Source organism: Aethalodelphis obliquidens, unplaced genomic scaffold (genome assembly GCF_003676395.1).
Source record: "Aethalodelphis obliquidens isolate GAN/ISIS:26980383/991018 unplaced genomic scaffold, ASM367639v1 scaffold22, whole genome shotgun sequence".
Taxonomy (NCBI): domain Eukaryota; kingdom Metazoa; phylum Chordata; class Mammalia; order Artiodactyla; family Delphinidae; genus Aethalodelphis; species Aethalodelphis obliquidens.
Genome location: NW_020837966.1, coordinates 2,758,895 through 2,784,221, shown reverse-complemented (window position 1 = coordinate 2,784,221; position 25,327 = coordinate 2,758,895). Strand labels below are relative to the sequence as shown.

At 43.9% G+C, this 25,327-nt stretch overlaps 1 protein-coding gene across 2 annotated transcripts in view; it reads right to left on the bottom strand.

Annotated features, from left to right (window-relative positions):
* The window catches only part of CACNA1D (calcium voltage-gated channel subunit alpha1 D), a 317,329-nt gene that overhangs the window by 126,200 nt on the left and 165,802 nt on the right, over nt 1–25,327 (bottom strand). Inside the window, exons 5-8 of one of the 2 annotated variants that reach the window (XM_027121102.1) lie at nt 20,140–20,282; nt 15,738–15,890; nt 14,993–15,189; nt 8,863–8,966 (exon numbers count right to left, since the gene is read on the bottom strand). In XM_027121102.1, the coding sequence (XP_026976903.1) occupies nt 8,863–8,966; nt 14,993–15,189; nt 15,738–15,890; nt 20,140–20,282 (597 nt within the window). Of the gene's footprint in view, nt 1–8,204; nt 8,309–8,862; nt 8,967–14,992; nt 15,190–15,737; nt 15,891–20,139; nt 20,283–25,327 lie in introns of both variants that reach the window. The other variant, XM_027121103.1, reaches the window with a different exon arrangement.

The window sequence follows — 25,327 nt, the reverse complement described above, 5'->3', positions numbered from 1 at the left end:
TATGCTGAAGTTTTCCAACGTTAAGAAAAAAGTTCAAATGTTCATAAAAGTAGGAAGACTTACACAGTGAACAGCCATATGCCTACCACCTAGTTTCCATAATTAACATTTGCTACATTTTCTTTAGCTCCTATCTAACCATCCCTCTATCCATCCAGTTATCTTATATTTTTTGAAGTATTTTAAGGTAAGTTGAAGACATCAGAAAGCAGAGTAATTTTTATAAAACACAAATATAAATCACATCACTTTGGGCTTGAAATTTATCAGTGGGTTCCTTTACCCTTCAGCTAATGACCAGAATCTGTGATGTGATCTTGAAGGACCTTTGTGATCTGGGCTCTGCTGACCAGTCTGTCTTCTTTTCTTCGCCCTCCTTTCCCAGCCCCCCGAGTGCCTGCCACCCTGCTTTCTTCAGTTTCTCCAATGCCCTCTGTTCCTTCCCACTGTCGGGCCTTCGCATGGGTTTCTCCTTGACCGTAATACCCTCCCTGGGCGTCTTCTCCCATCTTGCCTGGATATGATGGCTATTCGTTCGTCCTTCTCTTCCTCCAGGACGCTTCCCCTAGACATTTGTTCTCCCTGTTAAACACTCTCACAGCACCATGCACCTTTCCTTCAAAGAACTTATAAAAGTTTATAATTTTTGTCTCCCTCATGAGATACAAGCTTCACGAAGACAAGACTCTGCTTTGTCTCACCACTGAAACCACTGTGTAGGCACACAAAAAATATTCATTGAATGAGTAAGTCCTTTTTTCTTAAGAAGTCCAAGAGAGAGAAAAAAATATCGAGCAAGATTTTCTGTTTATTAGTCTGTTGCACTGAACCCGATCCAGTGGTACAGGGTTAGTCCTAAATATCGCCTCCAAGCCAATTATTATAGTTGCCCTCATCCAGATTCTTGGGAACAAAGTCATTCAGAAAGCCCTCCAATTATTATAGTTGCCCTCATCCAGATTCTTGGGAACAAAGGCATTCAGAAAGCCCTCCAAGACAGGAAATTCACCATTTTTTCAGTCCTCTCTTACACAGCCAATTTAAATTCTCGTAACGCTGTGGAGCCATATTTTCATTCGATTCTCAGAGATAACAGCTCTGAGTCTCAGAGTTTCATTTTGTTTCAGAGAAAATATTTTTAAAATAGTATCTTTAAGGGTTTAACACCAGACAGCACCCAACACCTCGTTCTGTGCCTCTCCGCACACACTCTTACCTTACACACGAGGGCAATAATGACAGCTCTCCTTTGCTTTGTGGGACCTGCAAACACTGTCTCATACGGGAGAAGGATACTTCCGCCTTGGGTGCATAATCTGCTTAAATATTAAAATGTTCCAGGAAAGGAACAACTGCTGAACTTTAATAAAGAAGAGCTCCCTATATCCCAGACATAAAGGTCTTGCTATACTGAGCTGTCCTGCTATACCAATATTTGATTTCCGTAAGCAATTTTACCAGCCTGTAAGAGGTATTACACAGAAGGAAAAAAAAAAGACTGGCATAAGGTTGACAGTAGCGCCTCAGGGCAATCACAGAAGTCAAATTATTAAACTCATAAACAACCCTTCACTGCAGAAGTAACAGTGATTGTTAATGCCGCCAGCGGAATAGGGAACACAGGAAAATTATGGCTTTAATTTCAACCATTAAGGTACCAGAGGCTTAATGAAGAGCTGAGCTCTGCATGAGAGCACGATGATGAATTCGCTCAGTGCAGAGCTCTCCATCGGCAAAGTGGGTGCTCAGGAGGGCACACGTGGCCAGAGATGCCTCCTGGGTCCTCAGAGGTTTTTGCCAAGTGTTATAAAAAAGGATTCGGTTAGGAATAGATGATAGCCACAGCTGACAAGTGAGAGAGCTCTCCTGAATCTGTTGCTAGTGCCTGGTTGCTGTCCACTGCTGTTGCCAGGGGAACAGGCGTCAGCTTGATGGAAACAAGGATCAGCGAAAACTTTCACTTACCTCATTTCCACTGATCCCAACAGCCATTTCTATGGAAACAGTCGCTTCGAGCCAGCGGCAGAGAGGTTACCGCTCACTTGTTAACGTCAGGTGTGGCTACCAGCCTATGCGCTTCATTCAGGTACCACCGTACCTACCGCACCCGCATCCACCTGTCAGCCACCCCCGACAGCATCTTAACTCTGCAACAGGAAAGTTCAGCGCTTAAAAGTATATATAAATGTTTAACACGGTTCTCTATTAGAAAAAGGAAATTTAGCATTCTTCCACGTAAAGCTGAAGTGGGGCTTAATTTCTTGTTCTACCAAAACCAAACCATGTGAAGTTACTAAAGGACCACAGATCTCTCCCTCAGCTTTCAACCCCACTCCCGACATTACTTCCAAGTTCAAGAAAAGAGACCTCCAACTGTATGGACAACTCTTTCACCTATGGGTCTAGTCAAACCAAAGACAAATCCAGCTAAACGTGTCTGGAATTCTGGTAGCCTGATCATCACTAATTACGCACAGGAAAATCTTTTTTTTTAATTGTAAGAACTATCTACAAATACCCTCCACTGTCCCTTTGTTTTTGGACTAGATCTCGGGGTGCTTTCTTAGTGTGTTGGTCAAGATATGGAATTAACTCATTAACTCAATATAATTTTATTCTCTAAAACAGTGGTAACCAACCATGCTGAGAGCCTGGTTATCCCATTACCTAACTATACCCCTTTCAACGTTGCAAGCAATTCAACTACTCTTCTAAGATGTAGATATGTTTATGTACAGGAAGAAATTCTGTTGTTTATTTTTTGTCAGCAGATGCTGGTCAAATATTTAATGAGAGCTAATTCTAATCCCAGTCATGAATAATTTACATGAATGCCTATTCCGAGAAGGTATGTCTCCTCAAGCAAACACCACCATCTACCTGGTACGCTTTGCCCGCTGAGCCAACATTCAAGGGGAGGAAATTAGAGGCAATCCCCGATTGACCATGGCTCATAATGGTGTGAATTTAATGGGCCAGGGTGTAAATTATGATGCCCTCCCAAACCTGAACCTATTCAGTACAGTGCCCGCCCCCCAACACCACCCGTCTCCACTTCCTTATACCAACAGTAACACAGGTAGGTAGAGTAGCCATGCCTGAATCTTTGTCTAGGTTTTTTATCCCAACACTTTCAACCAATCACCAAGCATCCTTTCCCCCCAATTATTGTGGATTAAAGAGAAACCAAATGGGTTGAAGAAAGATGGAATGTTCTGGACAAATGTGAATCAAGTCTAAGGATTAGGAGATGAAATTACTTTTTTCCTTTAAAAAAGTGATTAGGATAGAGGTCCATCTCAACATTGGTCATAGTTTGGTAAATAATTCAAGAACCTTCATAGTATGATACTGAATTTATAAAAGAAAATAGAGTTTTTAAACATTTTTTGGCAAGGAACATCCAGGCACCAAGACAACAGTATTAAAAACAACCGAACAGAGAAAACATTCATAGCATAGGATCCTAAAGTTGCCCTTTGGATATACTATGAACAATGGCATGTGGGGCCTGACTTCAAAGGCCGACAGAGAACAGATGCATCGAAGTCTGGGTTATATTACACTAATCTCTTAAGGGTCTTCTATCTAATCTCTTTCCGGCCATTGCTAAGTGCCGGGGATATGACTGCCACTATAATAAATATCAGAGATTATCTAAACTTCTTAGGAGAAATCCATCTAACAGACATCAAAACCTGTCTAGGCATCATGGGTCCTTAGTCTTTCTTTGGCAGAAACAAAGACAAAGGCAAATCAAATCCTTCCTCAACAAGGACCTACGATTTACCAGCTTCTAAATATCTTCATCTTCATTGTACCTTCCCGCACCTCTGATAGCATTTTTGAACATTAGATCCTCTAAAAGCAAAGAGCAGTAGAGAATACTTCGTTTATTAACTCCTGAGTAAGAGAGTCATGCAAATTAAACCCAATCTATAGGCCTGGTCACAGGGGAAAAAAATTAGCTTAAAAGAACTGACTTGATCAGATTTTTCTTGCACCAAATCCCGTTTTATATACTCTTATTCAAACTATCGCCATAACGATAGCCAAGCTCTCTACACTCTTCGGCTCACTGAATCCTCACGCAACTCCACACGGTGAATATTATTAACATCATTTCACAGACAAGGAAAGTGAGGCTCTCAGAGGTAGGTCATTTCACCAGATCTCACAGTTGGTAAAAAGTAGAGCAAAGAGTCAAGTATTGACTATCCGACTCTAAAGCCAGTGTTTAACCATATGTTACAGAAATGCCATGCCCCTCTATTTGTGCCAAGAAATCACTGTCAGACGTAACCTCAATCATGATTTACAGCCGCATCATACTTTATAGCTGACAAAGAACCTCCACGGCCTCCTCTTGCGGGGGCACCGAGTACAGTATTACTGTGTGTACATAGCTCGTTTCTCTTGGTCACTTCCTGGGAAATCCAGAAAATGGGACACTTCACATAGTTTCCAAACAGCCTCTCAGCTGTTCCCACCTCACCCAGGGAGGGGACTGGGAGGAGGTCCGTGGATTTAAGAGAAAGATAGATTCAATGAGTAAAATTCTTTATAGTACATATTTTTCAAAGCACTTCTACATTCATGAGCTGACCTAAAGCCACCTACCCTACGGCGGGAGGGGCAGCACGGGAGCATCTTCCCCATTTGAGGGATCAAGAGACAGAGGCTCAGGGCTCCTAAGTGAAGTCCCAGAGTTAGCGGGTGACACTGGCAGGACCAGAAGCAAGGTCTTCCAGTTCCCTTCTCATCTATCAGTCCCTTCTTGGGGGTTTGACCCACACCACAGCGGCTCAGAGGGCCCTCTACCTTACCACAGGTGTGCCTGGCATCAGGTGTGTCCTGCAGGTGAAGACACAAGCCCACTGTCCATGACCACCACTTCCCCCCCAGGAATCTGGCAGTGATTCTAAAGAAACAAAGCGCGGAAACACCACTGTGTTCTCTTATTTTACCTATCTACGGACGAAAACCTCAACGGGGACAAGGGTTAAGTGAACAATTTTAAAAGTGAAAAATCATCAAAGCCACCATGAGAACAGACATAGTCTGAATTGTAGACTTAATCGAGACAGTCTTTCCAATGCCTTGTCAAAATGGGACCATCTCCTTAATGACGACTTAATGTGAAATCACAACTCTAGTTACAGATATTCTCGGCTCCTCCCACAGAGCATGAGCACCAGAGAAAAGCGTCTTCATCCAGGATCACGTTTGGCTACGCCGGGCGTGCAGTTCGTGAACCTCGCACTCACCTTGAGAAGAACGGTCTGCGTAAAAGCAAAGATTTTCCCAAAGCATCAATCTTAATGCTTTAAAAACATACCAACACCAAGAACAAGTGTGCAAAAAAAAAAAAAAAAAAGGAGGAGCAACAAATATTTCCAAATGGTTAACAGACTTAAAGACACACAGCATCTTATAATGATTCTTCATTAGAAAGCAGCAGCACGGTCTTAAGTGTCTAAAACAGGAGAACTTTTTAATTTGGGCCTTTCGGAATTACATTTGTGTTGGTCTGATGGTCCCTAAGGGGCTATGCGACATAAGTTGTCTTCCTTTTAATATTTATTTAAAACATTTAAAACATTTTTTATATTCCCTCCAGTGTCCCCTAAAAAGAATTGCGAAGAATCCTAAGACGAAAACTAAAATTTAAAAAAAAATTACATTTCTTTAACAAGAAAATGAATACAAATGACCCATCTGGATTTTGTGTTGCTTTGGGGGAAAGTCAAGGAGGAGAACCCAGGCAGAGGAGCCTGGGTAACTAATTGTTAGGGGAGGTGGGAGCAGCCCCTTCTCCGGTTTCTCCACCCCCACCCCCAGAGACACCTTATCATCTTTCAAGATCCAGCTCACAGACATGCAGCTTTCACGGTCGCTCCGTCTCCACCTCTACTCTAGCTTGGCCATCCTGCACTGCCTGACAACAGTTTCCTCCCCACGCCCGAGACAATGACTGTCTGAGCACAAGGCCCCCATCTGTGTCTTCGACATCTTGGCACCCCGGCTTCTGGCCCAGGGCCGGGCACTCAACAGGAACTCAGGAAAAGCTGACCGAATTAGCGAACGCGGATGCCCGACTCTGCTCTGCAGACTTCCTTTACACAGAGCACGGCTTAGCATTTCCTACCCAAGTGGTATTACAGGTGGTGCAGAGTCAGTTGCAGCCCCACATCATGGAACGGACTGAAAACTGCTGCGAAATCTCGGATTTTATTGTAAAAATTCACGTGTCATTTGCTCTCTCCTTCATAAGGGATCTAGTTTTGTTCTGATTCAAAACTGTTTTTAAATTACTTACTATTTTCCCCAAAATATATTTTAGTACGCTGGCCGTTCCACCATGGTGTGCGCCTGTTTTTATCCTCCAGCTCTGGGCACCACCCCCCTCGGGGTGCATATTTAACACCCACCATCTAACAAGGAGGCCCTCCCTCCCATTTCCCCGTTTTCCTTTTCAAGCTGCCTCTTCACGCAGGGGTGATGTTCCTGCTCTGGGAGCGCAGAGATAAGGCATGTCACTGGCACTGTTAAGATCAATCGCCTCCACGGCCTCAGTTTAGTTGGGTTTAGGAGGCACGGGGTGCCAGGAATTCGCAACAGAATTGCTGTTACCCTTGTACGGGCCGTTTCTGTGGTAAAGTCAACACGATGCTGTTTCTCCAGGGATACATTCCACCCTTACCATCCCGACACTAACCTACGGCCGTGGCGGGTCACTAGGAGGAAGGCACTTTTAAGGTTTTAAGTGAAAGAACATGAGGCTCAAAGAGCCATTTATCTGTAGAAGGAAGCTTTGGTTGAGGTGGGGGGCAGGGGGTGAGCTGTCACACCCCCAACTCAGTCCCTACTCCCCTCACTGTGGGGCACGGGCTCCAGGGCCATTTCTAGACAGGGCTTCACAGGACAGTGTACATCCATGGTGTAAAAGTGACCACGCTCGGTCAAGGAGAATTCTAAACGTGTTATCCCTGAAAACAGGCAGGGTGGGTTAGAGGGAAGATGAGGAAAGGAAGCAGAGATGGATCACTAGCTCTGCTTTCTGCTCTGGAAAAGGCAGTGTTGAGAAAAATGCGATAAAGGTCTCTCCAGTGACTCAGCATTACACGAAGACATCACCTCCCCCAAGATACAAGCTTGGAAAGGCACAGATAGAGTGAGTGAGGAGTAGATAAACTCACTGGGAATGAAGCCTATCAACAGTGTCTCCTGAGGATGTCTGAGCTCAGGGCGCGACAGACGCTCCTCTGGGGAGATGGGCACCTCCTGGGCCTCGGTCGCACTCCCAGCCCCGCCCCCGCCCCGGCAATGGCTATATACTGGCTCTGCTTCTGAGAGTCTGGAGAGCCCTGGTTCCCTTCTCTGGGGTACTCCCCTGTCCGGGGTGTCTGTGGGATGGGGAGGACGCAGAGCTGCCCAGAAGGGCTCTGGGATGGCAACTACAGGCAGGGCGAAGCCCCCCTCCTGACCCAGTCTCCAGCGAACCCCCTGTCAATCCACCGAGCCAAGGGGGTCAACAAGATGAAATTTCAAAACTGGTGACTGAGTGACATGGACGATGATAAGGCCATAGGCAATTTAGGTGCAAAAGCTGATTATTACCCTGCATTAAAGACAGATTCTACAAGTTAAGATTAAAAATGAATTGAAGGGAGCATTCTCACAGTGAAAGCAGCAGAAAATCAAGCTAAGAAACGATCCCGATCTGAAGGATGTGAGAGTTTGAAACTATTCGGTATTTATGTGCTAATCTAGGCTTATTTCTCTTTTCCCATGAAATCTGAAACACCACTGGAAATCATCATGATACACTGCAGGTAAAAAGGGCCAGGTTATGTACTAATGGGAAGAAAACCACAAAAGACAAAGGCCCTTTCCTGGGGGAGACCAAGGCTGGGAATCCTTTTACTCACTTTTAATCTACTTCTACACACTGGCATATTAACGTGACTGGCCTCGGAGAAACGGTTCCATTAAATTAATAGTATTTGGCAAGCATCAGAAACACAGAATCTCACAGACAGACACAAGCAGAAAGAATCACAGTTTAGTCCAAAAGCAACACACAGAGGGGACATCAGAGTCCACATGCATGCAGAGAGAGCCGCAGGGAGCAGCTGGGGGACACGCAGAGCCGCCTGACACACGGCAGCAGCAGAATGTGGAACACGGATCCAACTGCTTACCCACTAAGGACACCAAGAACCAGGTTAAGGACGAAAAATGAGCCAAGGATGATCAGACTAACAAAATACACCCATGGCCATTCCCATCCTATCGCATCATTTACCTGTAAAATGTAAGGAGATTAGTTATCAGTTATCCATTTGCCAAAGAGCAGAGCCCCAAGAACAGCTGCTGGACCACTAGGGCTTTGATTAAAGACTGGTGCTCCTAGAAGGGGACGCCGCCAAGGGCCTTCCATTTTTGTTCTTTCAATAAGGACAGGTTCTGCTGCTGAAGCCTACAAACGCGACCTACCAAAAATCATTTAGCTACTGTTTTGTACCAATTAATCGGCATTATATCTGGATCCAGGCCAATAACACAATTATAGATGTATCTTCTTTTAGGACAAATGGGCAAGCAATGCCAACAATTTAAATCCCAAGTGACAACGCTGATTAATTTCTGGTCAATAATTATCCTATAGCTTTCTTTCATGAAGGCTGGTAAGGTTCCAGGAAACATCTTGATTTGGGAAGCCTCAGCAGAAAAGAAAGTATCTTGGAGGACACATAAAATGCTTGGCACCCACCCGGCGGCCCCCATCTAGCAAAGCCTGTGTGGTCTTGGCAACTGTCCTCGGGACTCCGCTTTCAAGATGAAAGAGGTGTAGCTTACCCGCTCAATACACCAAGTACAAGATTTAGTACGAAAAATGACCCAAAGATGACGAGACTGACAAAATACACCCAGGGCAATTCAAATCCCATAGCATCATTCATCTGTAAGAAATAAGATGGTCTCGTAGGAGTGGGTTAATAAGAGAATCTAATAAGGAGAGAGGGTTACATTAGAGACAGCATTCTATACATTTAATTAAACATTTACTTAGCTTCAAATCAGACAACAGTAGCCAATGCACATTCATTATATATTCCCGAAACACACACGCACACGCACACAGAGCCATCAACGCTTTCAGGGTAAATAAAGCCAACTTTGGCCACTGCTGGGGCAATCAGCTGGGGTTTGGTTCCTTCTCACAGGAAACTGCCTCGGTAAGGGATTTTCAGAAAAGATCTTGACAGAAGACAAAACTAGTGCTTAGCTGGGAACTATTTTCTACTCTGCCCAAGTTGTCAGTACTATTTTTGCTTTCAAAATTTGTGATGGTGGAAAAGTCTTAGTTATAGAGACAAATTTGCAACATTTGACTCTATAAATTCTTTTCTTTAAAAAAAAAAAAACCCTAAAATAATAACTTTCCACTGGAAGCCAACCAATCCAAGGAAACCTAACCCACTTTAAATCTGGATTATCTGCTATCAGCGAGTGCAAGCGCAGCTAAATTAATGCAAAGAAGGAAAGTATTCAGAAGTCACCTAGCTGACACATGCAGGGGTGCTTTGGGGAATGACATCTTTTTCCATAACTGGACCCATAGGAAGGACCCAGGAGAAGGAAGGAAGCCCTTATCCTCCACACCTAGCTTGAACCTACATGACCCACCCTGGGGGAGCTGGCTCCAGCTGTGAGCTGTTCCAGAGGAGCCTGGTGTCCCTGCTTCTGGGACAAGCTGAGGCAGCACAGTCAGACATGGCCTCCCGGATATACCTTCCCAGGAGAGGTCTGATCATGATGGAGCAAACAAGTGCTTTCAGGTTCACGGCTGGATGGAACTTTCCGGCAGCACAGATCACGTTAAATTGGGCAAACACTTCTCCCAGGGAGGAAGTGTTAAGGACTGGTGAGGGGACAGAATGAATGACCCCGGGCCTGACTTTGTGGGAACGGCCAGAATCTTCGGCTAATAGAACAGTATATAGTCTGGGCTGATTCATCGCTCTTGCCTTGCAGGGCCAGGCCCTTGGGCCTTTATGCACGTGCTTTCCTTTACATTATCTGGCGCTAGATTTTTAGATTTACAGACCGAAGCTCAAGCATTTCACTGTCTGCCTCATGCAGAAACCAAACGGAAAAAGAGAACATTTAAAAAAAAAAAAAATTACCTAACATCTGCTGCTGAAGTCTAGGGAGAGGGCATTAAATCCCTTATGAAACACCTGTTTGGCCACATGAAAATGGATGTGCTTAATAGAACTGCTATCAGTCTGCACATCTTACATCGGCAATTAGAGTAATGAATGAGGCAGGGCCGTGGCTGCAATTGTTGATCTCATTAAGCTGGATAAACTAATTTCAGCAGGAAGGCCAAGGGTAATTCTTCCAAAGCAACTACACCGCTAAACATATTTAATAATCCAGACGTGGAGGAGAAGAAACAGGCTGCCTGGTGGAGGGACCAGAGCCCAGCCTGGAGCCAGGGCCTTCCACAGAGACCTCTCTGGGCCGGCTTCCCCTCTGTTGTAACAAGAGGAGTGCACATGACAGGGGTGAGTGGGCCTGCTCACGGGGCATAAGGATGTGCACGTCCAGGACTCCCACCGGGGACCCCGCTCTCCCACAACTCTGGAAAAGTGGGCCAGCCGTCAGCCGAGCACCTGCCCCACCCATCCTCTCTGAGGCCTCGGTCCCATGTTCCAGAGAATGGCTCCAGGAACAGCTGTCTGCTCCAACTTAGGAGGGAACATTTTTTTTAAGTAAAGAAACTTTTAATTTCTTAGAAGTAAGTGTACAACAGACTCCCATTTGCTCAAATCAGAAATATCACCTGGAATAACAGCTAGGGGCCAAGGGGAAAACAAAGGCCACAGGAGACTCTATAGATCTCCAGAGGGTGCGAAGGAGCAACCAAAATTAAGCCTTAAGGGCCAGTCTTTCTCCCAAAGAAATCTCCTCAACCCAGGTCCCTTTTTCAGAGGCTTACCATACGCATGGAACAAGTGAGAACTGGCAAGCTGGTCTCCGAAATACCCATAGGAAAATAGAGACTCTGCTTGGGATTTTGTCTGAGTGGTCTTTGTCAGCAATGGAAAAATCGGGAGGAGCTCGAGCATTTCAATTTAGATTTTTAAAACATTTATATCAAAGTCATCGTGTGGTGTCATCTGGTACTCAGGAAATAACCTAGCTTCAGTTTCCCCTCACTTCAAAGGCTGAGACGCACATCCGTATCTCCGAGTAAAGGCTAACCTAGGCTTTTTGTTTTTTTCTAACTGTTGCAACTCCTACTAGAAACTTGATATATTGGTTGTCGCTCCCCTGAGCGTGGAATCAGAGAAAGGGGCAGAAACGCAAGCTGCTGGCTAACTAGAGAGGGATTTCCCTGGTACCTTGAATGAATAAGACGGACAGCTTGGCCAAGGGAACTTCCCATTTGAGTCATACAGCCAGCACTGCCATAAGTATGCTCACTGAGAAAAGAGCTTGGCACTAAGGCAAAAGGCCACAAATGATTTATGTGGATAGCTCTCTTCTGAAATCAATACTCTTTTCATTAATTTCCTACATCTAAAAACATTTCCTCTGAGCTGAAGAAAAAAAACAATAGGATCATGTAGGGTGACTCTGCATCTTGTGGACAAAATGAAAGCCCAGAGAGTTTGGGTGACCTCGCCATGGTCACACGCCCAGCCCTTTCCAGCCTTAAGGCTTTTTCCTTGCACTACACCTTTCTGCCTCTGTGGACAACAGATGCATGTAGGTCAGATGGCACCTTAATTATGTTTATGGAATTCACTTCATAAAAGAGTACTAAAAAAAGTCATTTTTCACCAGAAACTAATAATCCCATTCCCCACACATCCAAATGGTCCTATTCTATGCGTGTCTTTCTGCATATCGGGCCCACCCGCATGTCCCTTTTCAAGACCCTGCCACCACTTGCCAGGCACTCTTGGGAACTGAGGCATCCCTGAACTTGAGAACACTGACTGAATATGAACCTGACCAGATGCAAACTCATCCCTGGCAAAGACTTTGTCCACCATATACAAACGCCTAAAGGATTGGAAATTTTGCTTGCCATCAACATTTAAAATAAAATCTCAGTTCTCTCTCAAGATGTTCCCATTACACTCTAGCTACGGATAAAAACAGGCACTTAAACATGGCCCATCTATAGTGAGGCAATGGGATCATGCACTTAAAGAGTAACAGTAACTGGTGTTTGCTGATCACTTGCTCTGGGCCGGGCACTGTGCGGGGCAGGGATGTTCTGTTCTGTGCACAGCTGTGTGGCTTCCCGTTGACTGTGGTCCATAAAGCATGAAGAACGCTGGGGCCCTGGCTCCTGCCTATCTCTGTGCTGAGGTAGTAAGTGTAACAAACAAGTAATTAAAAGCAACCTGATGTGTTTCAGAGGCTAAGGTCTTAGTGAACACTCTGGAAGACATCACTGAGCTGCCCCCTAGTGTTCCGAAGGGCTCGAAAACCTCTGACAGTGGAAAAATGCCAAGGAAAGAGCGCCAGGTTCTAGTCTAGACCAGGGGTCACCAAACTGTGACCTGAAGGCCAAACCAGCCCACCACCTGCTTCTGTACAGCTCGTGAGCTAAACATGGCTTTTACATTTTTAAATGGTAGGAAAAAAAATCTGGAGTATCTCATGACACAGGAATGTGATACAAAATTCACACTTCAGCGTCCATAATAAATATTGGAACGAAGCCACGTTTGTTTACATGTTGTCTACGGCTGCTTCCAAGCGACATGGGCAGAACTGAGTGGTTGTGACAGAGACATTACAGTCTGCAAGGCCAAATATATTTACTATCTGGCCCCTTATAAAAAAAGTCTGTAGACCCCTGTTCTAAATCAAGTACCACTTGCTCTAGCGGTAGGACCTCGGGGATGTTCAGGAGTCTATATTCCACTGTTTCCCAGACCTTCTCTATTGGGACATAGACTGGAATAATGTTGATAAATTACTGGAGTTCCTCCATCAGAATAAAGATGCCATGTAATTCACAGAGAATGTAATTATTATGTTGTCAAATTATTAGCTCTGTGATTGTCATATGAAAAACAGAGGTAATAATTATATCATCCTAGGTGATACTTAGAGGTTCTCAGGAAAGCAAGTAGAAACTTTTGTTTCTGGGTACGTGTTTTCTCTCATTTAATCACACGCTCCCAGAGTTTTCGCTAGCTCAGCGACAGGAAGACTGTCATGAGACAATCAGTGTGCAGAAACATAACATGAAGTATAAAATTGTCCATTAGTCAGGGCATGTTGGATCGGCAATGGCAATTCACCGTGAAAACAGGGAGAACAGAGCTGAGAGGAGTCACAGGTTTTTCATTTATTTGTTTTAAATCAAAATGTTGTCTCCTGTACTGTTTTGGGGGGAAGGATCAGAGTTTGGGCTATCTGGATGACGCTTCTCCTATTTATCAGAAATTCAAGGGAAGACTTGGATTGAGCCCTCTGCTAACCTAACTATGAGTTACAGCTTAGAAGGTAATACTGAAAGCAAACCCTTTACCTAATTAGAGGGTCCCCTTGCATGGCCATGGCCTTGGCTCATCCAATATAATCTCCCTCCTTCTTCCTCTTCACAAAAGGCATTGTGTTATGGATATAAATAACAGATGTGCAAACCCACACAGACACACACACACACTCCCCTATGACAACACAAAAAGGAGAGAGAGAGAGAAACAAGATATAACATGTTGGTGATGTTTTAAAAACCTTATTACCAAACTAGACTCACACTTTGGGGATGAAAATAAAAACATGTCTTCTTTGCCTAACACTGAACATATACAGGGACTTCTACAATCTTGCATGCATGGAGTTCACTTGTGAAGGGAAGCAAAAACCTATTTACAACCGTTATCCGCTATGTTCCCTGAAGTTACAGAGGAATGGGAAATCCTATAAAGTGTCTGAAATTTAGATCCTGTCGGAAGCTACTCAACTTGCAGGCCTTCTAACTAGAGACTGGCCATTCAAGAAGTAGGTTATTACCCATTGTCTTTTAACAAGTCATTATTGGAATCCTGGTTAATCCCATTTGGACTTGGATTTAGGCTCAAAATCTGCAAGTCAGCTGTTTTTCCCAGCAACTCTGTGTCATGGAAAATAATTTCTAAACTTCTGTGAGCTTTTTCAAATTCTATCAGACACAGAAGTAAACCAACAAACCCAGCTCTGAGAAATGGCTGTTAAAATATGACTGCTCTTCATTTACAGCAAACCTTGCTGGCTCTGTCAGGAACAAGGAGAGCCAGCCCTGAGCCATACAAAGAGTGTCCAGCTGTCTTCATGGACAGGTCCACCAGCCCTGGAAGGCTTATATGCCATTTCTACCCTCTCTGCCAGAGTTCTATAGCTCCGAAGGAAAAGGAAAAGAGAGCGAAGGGCTTATGCTGGGCTGATCAGTAGTAATACTGAATGGGGGGAAAAACCCATTTGGGCTTTAAGGCTGTACTAAGCTATGGAAAGCATGACAAGAATTCAATTAATGTTCCCTATCTTCCACTTAGGATCTGGTAGAGCAACCTGCCTTCAGGTATAAAAGGTCAGTTTTAGTCCATGGAAGTCCAGGAGCCTCTTAACCTGGGGAATGACCTCTGGCTCTTTAAGAGTTTAATGAGGACAGCCCCGGCCCTCTGGAGTTCCTCCAACACAGGGGACTACTGGGCGCGCTCAGCAGTAAGTCCCCAGGCGGCGCTGGGGATGCGAGGGAGTCCACCTCCTATAGCAGCTTTCTAGAGCTGAAACCAAGGCCCCAACATGGAGAGATGATAGGTCTTACTGAGTGACGAGAGGGCCTGCTTCCCTTCCCAAAGAACTCACTTCCAGGGGGTCTTTTTCAGCCAGCTCCCCAATGGCTCTAGCTAATGAAACACTTTTATCTGAGGAAAGCATACTCCATCAACTCTCTCCTCAGGCGGCTTACCCAGTAGAGCACGTCTGTCCAGCCCTCCATGGTGATGCACTGAAACACGGTGAGCATGGCAAAGGCAAAGTTATCAAAGTTGGTGATGCCGCCATTGGGGCCAACCCAGCCACTCCTGCACTCTGTGCCATTGGCGGTACACTGGCGTCCGTTCCCTGAGAACGCACACGGTGCTGGGTCCTCCTCAGCTACGATATCTGCAAACAGCAGAAGAAGGCTTGACCACTCAAGGGAGGAATGAACATCAGGAAACCAAGCTGCAGAAGCCAAGTACCCTGCCCAGAGCCTGCAACACTCTACTTCCCAGCTGTGCTATGTCGGATTCCTACTGTCCTTCAAGGTTCACTTCAAACTTGCCCTCCTCCATGCAACTTGCCATTTCCTCTCCTCAGAATCCACCCCTCTCTCCTCTGTCCCACTCTAACGGCACCTTTCCTCAGCCTATACAGAGCAACACTACTGATTCACCTCACGGTCCAGTTTCAGGGGGTCCCCCCATCTCGTTTACCAGAGCACATTACATAGGAAATCAAGATAGAAAAGGGAACTAAATTCTCATTTATTCTGAATATAATTCACACTAAGGACTGTCTTAGATTCACCAGTGTATTTGGCTTTTTTTTTTCCCCTGTCTCTCTCTCTCTCTCTCTCACTTTGTTTTAGATCTTCCCCAAACCACAAAAGTTGTTTTTGGGAAAGCCAAATGTTTAAATAGCTAGGTTAGCTGTCATTTTTTATTACTCACCTGAGTCAGCAAAAAAACACGTTTTGTGCATTTTTCCAATAAAAAGTTCCAATCCTATAATAGCATAGATTATGATTACAAATAACACCAAAAGGGCTATGTGAAGGAGGGGAACCATGGCTTTTATGATGGAGTTCAGGACAACTTGTAAACCTAGGAAAGAGAAAAATAAGTTTGTGAGCCAGGAAGCTATTTCAGTGATGCACAGATATGATTCCTAATGATGCTTGCTCTGTACAGGACACACAGTAATAAAACTCAGAGGTATTTCATAGCTTTTAATTAACGTTAAGCCTGGATGTGAGGTAAGTCAAAGAGGAACCTTAAAGACCATCTAATACAACTCCCTCAACTTGAAAGATGGAAAAACTAAGGCCTAGAGAGGGCACTGCCAGATATGAAAGTCATTCCTTTATGCATTTGTTCATCCATTCAACAAAATTCCTTGAACATCTACCGTGCAGCCAGCATAAGGTTTAGTGCTTTGGGGGATATGAAGATGTATTAAATAATGTGGCTCCTCTCAAAGAGGTTATGCTGCAGAAGGAGACGTAAGAATTAAACACAAATTACTCTAAGGTAGCACACAGATGCTGAATAAGTAATATCACACAGTTAAAATTAAAGAGGGATGAAAGGCATCGCTTCTGAGTGGGGGAGAAGAAAGAGGACTGGGCAGTAGCCTCCCTCTCAGGTGGGCCTGAAGCATGAGGAGGATGGATTTCCACAGGCAAGAGGAGACAGGTTACTCCAGGCAGCGGAAGAAAGTACCAAAAGCATGGAAGTGAGCTAGCGCCACGAGGGCTGGGGGTGGCGGTCATGAAGTGGAAAAGGGTAACAAGAAAGACAAGCAGATTGCAGCTGGGTAGCTCTGAGTTTTGAATTCAGATCACAGGGCCAGAGTTTAGTCCATTGGCAAAAGGCAGCCTCTTTAGTTTAAACAGGAGAAAATCAAACAAAAGTTTAATAACATGTATACATGGGAGAGACCCAGGAAAACTCAAAAGGCAGCCTTTTTAGAAAGACAAGTGGGGCAGCAATAGGCAAGACGGGCAGAGAGGCAGCTGGAGGGTGCTGGGCCCTCCAGGGAGGACAGGGTAAGGAGCTGGATGAAATCAGAACTCAGCAAGTGAGTCTGAGTTAGAGGAAGGTGCCCAGGGAGGCAGGGCAAGGTCAAGAGGCTAATCCTAGTGCCTGAACAAAGACAAGCCTGTCAAAGGAGGGTCCCCTGGAGTGGCAGAGGGAGACGAGGGGCCGGGAAGGAGAGGGTAAGAGCAACTGTCCACCTGGTGAGTCTGATCACTTAACATGAAGGGGGTAGTGCCCTGAGGCTGACACGTGGACCTGAGAGATGAGGGAGGGACGTGGAAACCTGGGAGCTACCCACGGAGCAACACTGAGAGCCATGGTACAGGAAGAGAAAAGACCATGGGAACAGGGACAGCGGGGCAACACTCTGGCCTGGGGTGGGGGGTGGGGGGAAGCAGGAGCCGCAGGGAGAGCGGTCGGCAGGAAACCAGAGCCGGACTAGATCCAGCCACCTGACGCCCCTGCACGTGCCCTGCGCTCCTCCCAACACCGGGACCTACCTCAGCTTCCACTCGACTAGCTCACTCTTTTCCCCCTTTTTTCTTTCTCTTTCCCTTCCTCTCCCTGCTGTCTCTCTCTCCTCCAAACTGCCCTTTTCTAGTATCTTCTCACTTTCCCAATACATATTCAAACAATGAAAGAACAGAAGAGGCTGAGATGCTAGAATTAAATACGTTAGAAGTCAGAACACACCAAGCAAAAATACTTATCAGCGATAACAGCAAAAGTTCGCCTTGATAAGAAGCACATGGGAAAATCTGGGAGATGGGATGGGGAGGGAAGGGCGATAAGAGGGTTTCAGACTCGCAAAGAACCTCTTTCCAGACTTTCATTAAGACAGAACTCCTGCATACTGTCTTCGGATACTTAAATGTTCAAATGGTTTCTTTTGGAGAAAAAATGATCAGTAGGATGACTTTTAATGTTTCTGCCTTCTATAAGGAAAAGATGGAGGGGAAAAGAAACATACACTCTAATCTACTTGGGCAAGGGGCTTTTTGTTTGCTTTTTCATTTGGGTTTGTTCGTGTTTCTTTTTTTAAGACATGGATGGGCCATCCAAAATCATCATCCAGCAGTTAGCTCTTCTCAGCTGTATGGCAGTGAGCCCTATGTTTCATACGTGTGTCTATGTTTATTGTAACTATTATATTTCAGATTGGCCAAATTTATGAAATAATGACATTGTATCTTATTGTGAATGTGTACACTTTCATGACATTAGGCTCCTTTGTATATAACCAATGTGCACAACAGATCTCACAGGACTCTAACTAAGGAGGCAGTGAAATGGAGCAGAAGGAACAGTGGGCCAGGAACTAGGAGGCCGCCGGTCTGGTCCTGTTTGGCCACCCCCTAGCCATGAGAAGCTGCCCAAGGTTTCGATGACCTTCCTCATCTAAAAGGTGGTGATTGTGGACCAGATGATCTTGAGGGTTCTTTCCCATTTGATGGTCTAGGATTCTGATACATATTTATCAGTTACCTGTGTGGAGCTAGTTAAGAGCTTCACAAACATCTGAAGGACTCTATCTGAAACACATGTTTACCTTCCAATGAATGAACATATATTCACATACACACACAAAATCATGTCTTGTAGGACAGTCTGAGTTCTCTTGAGAAGGGATTAGACAACTCCCAGATCAGTATAAACAGTCACACCTTCCCAGGCATTTTTAACAACTTCAAGTATATAAGAAATCCCTAGTCCACAGCTGCCAACTGCATGGGAAAGAGCGTGACGCAGAGCCCCTGACCCATGTCCCCAAAGCCCAGCTGGCTCTGATGAGAGACGTGGCTGCTCCAAGGCAGTTAATGAACATGAGCTGAGAAAGTCCTCACATGTGACTCAGACCCACAAAGCCACTGCACCCGCATGTCTGCTCACAGCACATACTGCAGGCAGGCTGGCCTGTCATTTGCTCTTTGGGGGAAAAAAGTTGCCGTGGTTACTCTGAAATCAGATTAAGCTGTAACAACTGAATCTGAAACCTCATGTTTGCTCACTGAGCTTCTCATTTAATCATGTTACAAGTAACAGGGCCAGTCATTTCCAAGGTATTTCAATTTTTCTCAATTGCTTCCAGAAGGTTCTGTGGTTTTGACTTGTGCTGATCTTTTTCAATGAAAATAAAGGAACAATCTGGAAAAACAAGTACACATAAAACACCACTTCCTACATTTTAAAATGTTAAATTTGAAATTTTTTTCCAGACAATTTTTGGTGCGTTCTGAGTGCCAACAGGTTTAATAAAAATTTCATGAAGAACTTCTGGAGAGGCAAAAACATGATCTGTGCTCTTTTGATGGCTTTATGAGCTGTGAAAAAAAGGCACAGCCTGCAATCCCATATCTGTCCTGCAGCTGGAAGCAGGCAGCCAACTCACAGCCACAGTCCTTGGAGAGGCACTAAAACTTCCACCGTCTGAAGTTCCCAGTAGGGATGTCCTATCATGAGCAGAGCCCAGGGAAGCATATGCCGCGCTCCTTATGGAAGTTCCTGGCCAGGGCACAGATGGGGCATCTGTTCCAACTCAGGTGGCACTGAACCTGGCCTGGAGATCTGGAGCAAGAAGCAAACTAGGGTCTGGCACAGACAGGTAGAGTAGGCTAGTGGGTGATACAGCATCTCTCACACTGAGGGCTCTCTCTGTGCTCCAGACCTTGCGCTGAAGGCTCTCCCTGCATTACTGCATTCAGACCTCACAACCACCTTCAGGCAGGTGCTACTGTGCCCTACATACAGGGAGGACACAGAAGCATTCACCTCTTCACCCCCGAGTGAGACGGGCACAGTCCCTCCGTGGGAGAGTTAAATAGACTTTCAGGATCCCAGCCCCCTGCTGCTCTCACTTTGAAAAAAGGCAGTCAGTTGAGGCCTCCAACACCCTCATCCCCATAACCCACCACGTTCAAAGGGACAGGCCTGAGAGTGGGAGGAGCTGATGGCAGCAGATGTCAGAGGACGAAGACCAGACTGCAATCAGGAGGCCTGAACTCAAGGTCTCCTGCCACCACCCACCTGGTCTCTGCACGAGAGAAGATTCCCTCTAATATAAAATCAGGAAGACAACAATCACTACTGCCCCCCTCCACCCCCCTCCACCCCCGGTCGGGGCTGTCACGGGGACCCGAAGTGACAATACAAGCGAAAGTGCTCTGTAAATGGCGAAGGCCTCCACGGTCACCTGCTGAGCCCCTGGCTGGTGCACAGCAACTCACCTCATCGCACCCTGTTTCATAATCCCGAGACCCACCCAGAAGGATAAAAATCAACAAACTTCTGGCTTTAGGAAACGAAACGTGCTTACTGGGCACTCCTGATACTAGTCGAAGTGGTCGTAACACTCGAAAGGCGCGGAGGGCTTTGACATCAAAGCCTCCCGATTTGCCACTGGAGTGGTTGCCGCCTTCTGTTTCTTTGGTTAATTGTTCCAAAATTACACTAAACAATCTGAAAGAAGAAGAGGGGAAGAAATGTTAGAGTCTGTCACCCAGGGAAGCAAAACAGGATGGTGAGAGTAGTTATTTCTGAACAAGGGCCAATTCTGTCAGGCTGCTGCTTAAGTAGAGGGAAGGAAAAGCAGAGGTAAGAACCAGGCTGTGACTCCTGGCCGTGACCCCTACATCTAGAAGGACTAGGGATGGGGACTGATCTCACCTGTTTTCTTGCCAGTGGAGCATCCTAGCATGTCAGCGCCCTGGCTCCCTGCTGAATCCCCTCTTCCAGTGATGATGGTGGAATTGCCCCAGCAGCTGCCATTTATGAGGACTCACCGTGTGCTAAACACTTAAAATTATCTCCTTAATCCTCAAAAATGTTAGGCAGTGGGAGTTATCATGAACATCATTTTACACGTGAAAAAACAAACTTGGCGAGAACAAGTAACTCGCCCAAGGCCACAAACTAGTGGCAGAACTAAAACCTGAATCCAGGTATGTTCGACGCGCTGAGATTCCGTAAGGGCAGGGAACTGTAGCCTGTGTGTTCATTTGTTCATTTAGTCTGTTCCAGCCTAGTGCCTAGAACAGTTCCTGACACACAGGAGGCACTCAAAAAATATGTGATGAATAAACAATGAATGCATGAATGACTCCAAAGTCCCAAATCTTAAACGATATGTTATGCCACTTCCAATACAGTCACTGACACATACACACCCCCACCTCCACCTCCAAAGGGCTGTTCAGGGAATGATGTAAATCACAAGATGCTAAGGACCTGTGCAAAGGCCAAGAGCAGAAACCTAAGAGAAGGTATTAAGATCGTCATTTTCTCTTTTGAAATGTGAATAATATTGTATCTGGCAGCCACGACAAATTTTTCCCTACTCTCAGAAGGCTTTTCGGATAAAGCTATTTTCAGGCAATCCGCTCATTTGACAGTTACTTTTTTGCTCTTTCAAATAAACATTTGTTCTTTGGAATTGTTGCTTGTTTTTCAGAATAAATAGAAATTTGCCCATTTCAAATAGAATCAACTCTGGCCAATCAGATTGTGGAAATGATTGGCCCAGCAACAAAGAAAAGGTTTCCAAAGTTTAATTAGCAGCAAAGCAGAAACTCTGCACCCACTGGCGTGCCTCTGGATGGCCAAGACACTAAGTCCATAAAACACAGGGTGGTCTGATTACAGTCCTGATGGGGCACAGTCATGTCATTCTGGGGTGTTTAGAGACAGGTCATCTGTTTTAATAACAGTACCGCAATGAGCAATGAACCTGGCGGGGGGTGGGGAACAGGGAGGGAATAAGTCAGGTCTTTACCTTTTCAAAGCTACAGAAGGTGGGCTCTTTCTGGTTATGACTGGGGAAACATATCAGATTTATGATAGGTCTCTCTCATTAGCATAGTTTTGTAATTACTATAAACCCCTGCAGCAAGGCTAAATAAAGTTAAAAGTCTCCCCTCCAAAACAAGTTCACAGTGTCATAAAAACAAAGCAAAAGGAAGAAAGAAAACCTCAAACTCTTCTGAAATGCAGCAGCCACAGGAATTTTCATCCCAAAGGGTTAGGAAAATAATTTATGCAGGTGGTAACTTAAGATTGCTTTCAAGTATCAGTGTACCTTTGCAATGTACACTTTATGGCCCTTTTATCCCCTGTTCTTCGGCGATGCCTTGAAAACAGGTGAACAATGTCTCTCCCATCACAGAGGAGCCTGACTCAGAGAGGGAAGCCGGCTGCTGTTTCCAGACAGCTGGAGGGCTCAAGGGGTCAGGGCATGCTTCCATTCCTAAGAGTTAGGAGGCATTAGGAAAGTCCCTCTCCTCCTCTGGGCCTAAGTTTCCTACTCTGAAAACTGATTGAATGATCCAGAGCCCCGCCCTTCCCATTCTAATATTCTGTGATTCTACTCCTTTCACTGCTCCACCCGAACAAAATAAGTACCATGTGCCTGAAGAGATGTGGACAAGAGGAGAAAGCATTTGATCCTAGACTGTTATTAAAAGTTTACCCCAAGACAGGAAGAAAAGGCAAGGAGCTACCCAAACTGACACAAATGAGAAGCAACAGAATGAGCCCCCCATGTTCACAAAAGCTTAAGTGATGAGCTTGAATGCTTGAAATACGTGTTTATTGAGAAATTTAGAGGAGTGGGATAAAAGTTGACTCAGATCAAACTCTGCTATAAGAGAATTATATCAGCTCCGGTAGACATGCTGAACCTTCCTGTGGTCACATTATTCACAGTTAACATCTTAGAAATATCAATTACTTTCTTGATGTCCCTGTTATTGGGAATCTTGACAAAAGCGATAGGTCATGGTTGACTTCGAACGGAAAATCCATTGGATGAAGACAGAGTTGGCAGTTGGCAACTTCAGTGAGCAGGAGTTTGATTCAAGGGAAGACATAATAATTTAATTTTTCTTTTTCTTTTTGAACTTTTCTTCTGCTCTTTGACTACAATTTAGTACATGTTTTAGATAAAAGGTAATCTGATGTTCTAAAGTTTTTCATATTTAATGAGAAAAAAAGACCAAGTCCAGTTCGACTTTAGTTTCCTAGATGATTTTTTACTTTTTAAACCAACTTTATTGCAGCTTAATTTATACATAATAAAATACACCCATTTAAGGTGTACAATGAGATGAGTTTTGATGAATGCATAAGCCCCAGTAACAAACACCACAACCAAGACAGAGAGCCTTCCCAATATCTCAAACAGTCCTCTCATGCCTCCTACAGTCATCCTCAGCTCAGCCTCAGGTATCCACTGACCTTATCTGGTTTATCACTTTAGGTTGTTTTTTCCTTTTCTAGAATCTTACCTAAATGGAGTCATACAACATGTTCTCCTTTTTGTTTATCTTTTTTTGTTCTCTATGGTTTTGAGATTCATCCAAGCTGTTACATTTATCAGCAGTTCATTTCTTTTTATTGTTGACTGATATCCCACTGTATGAACATACCACAATGAGTTTATCCATTCACCTGTTGAGGAATACTTGGGTCGTTACCAGTTTTTCTCTATTATGAACGAAGTCTCTTTGTGAACAGGTATTCTCATTTATTTTGGGTAAGTACCCAGGATAGTCCTGGTAATAGGGTCATATGGTTAGTGTATGGTTAACACTGTAAGAAACTGGCAAACTTTTCCAAAGTGATAGTACCGTTTTCCATTTCTATAAGCAGTGTGTAAGAGTTCCAGTTGCTCCATATTTTGGTTAAAATCTGGTATCGTTGGTCTTTTTACTAATACTAGTGGGTATGTAGTGCTATGTCACTGTTGTTTTAATTGGCACTTCTCTAATTACCAATGACATTGAACATCTTTTCAGGCGCTTGTTGACCATTTACATATCTTCTTTTGTGAAGACCTATTCAAATTTTTTTCCCATTTACCTTCTGGGTCATCTCCTTGAGTTATAAGAGTTCTTTATAAATACTGAATACAAGTCCTTGGTATGTATTGGGAATACAAATATATGTATTGGGAATATTATTTCCCAATCTGTGCCTTATCTTTTCATTTTCTTCACAGTGTCCCCTTTGAAGAAAAGTTTTAAATTTTGATAAGGTTCAAAATTTCAATTATTTCTTTTATGCCAAGTGCGTTTTGGGTCCTAAGAAATCTCTGCCTACCCCAAAGTCATAAAGATTTTCTCCTAGAAATGTTATAGTTTTAAATATAGGGCTATGATTCATTTTAAGGTAATATTTGTATACAGTATGAGGTAAGAATGGAGTCTTCTTTTTCATATGGATAAATAGTTGTTCCAGTGCTATTTGTTGAAAAATGTTTCCTCAACCCATTGAGTCATCAAGGCACCTCTGTCTAAAAACAATTGATCACATCCATATGGGTTTATTTCTAGACTCCCTATTCTGTCCCATTGATCTTTATGTCTATTCCTTACTCTAATATCACACTGTCCTGACTACTGTAGCTTTATAGGAAGTCTTAAAATCAGCTTCCAGATTTGTTCTTACAGATTTCTTTGTCTAGTCTAGAGCCTCTCTAATTTCCATATAAATTTTTGAATAAATCTGTCCATCTCTACAACAATCTTACTGGGATTTAGATTAGGATTCAATCTATACCTCAATTTGGGAAGAACTGATATTCCAACAATACTGAGTCTTCCAGTCCATGAACATGGTACATCATTCCATGTATTTAAGTCTTCTTTAATTTCTCTCAGCAGGTTTAGTCATTTTCAGTGTACTATTTATCCCTAAATAGTTCATGGTTTTTGATGCCATAGTAAATAATAATGTCATTAACATTTTATTTTCAAATTGTTCATGACTAATATATAGAAATTCACATGCTTTTTTATACTGACCTTTTATCCAGAAACATTGCTAAATTCATTCAAAACATATAATTTAATATGATTTTAATCTTCTTAAATTCACTGAGACTTGTTTTATGGCCCAGAATATGTCTTTCTTGCCGAATGTTCCACATGCATGAGAAAAGAATGTGTATTCTGCTCTTGTTGGGTACAGTGTTCTAAAAAAGTCAATTAAGTCAAATTGGTTGATGGTACTGTTCAAATCTCCCTATATCCTCAGTGATTTTCTGACTAGATGTTCTATCAACACTCCTCAAGGAGGGGTATTAAAATGTACAACTGAAGATTTGTCTATTCCCCCTTTCAGTTCTATCAGGTTCTGCTTCGTATATTTTGAAGATCTGCTATTGTGTGTATGTATGCATAGATACAGGCACACACACACACACACGTGTGTCTGTGTATATATACACACTTAGGATTATTACATCATCTTCATGAAATGACACCTTTATCATCATAAAGTGTCTTTCTTTATCCTTGATAATATTCCCTTTTCTGAAGTCTACTTTGTTGGTTATTAATATAGCTTTCTTTTGATTAGTTTTGCATGATATATATTTTTCTGTCCTTTTACTTTCAAATTATTTGTGTCTTTATAAATTACGTTTCTTACAGACACTATAGAGTTGAGTGTTGTTTTTATACACATATAAAATCTGATAACCTCTGGATTTTAAGTAAGGGTGGATT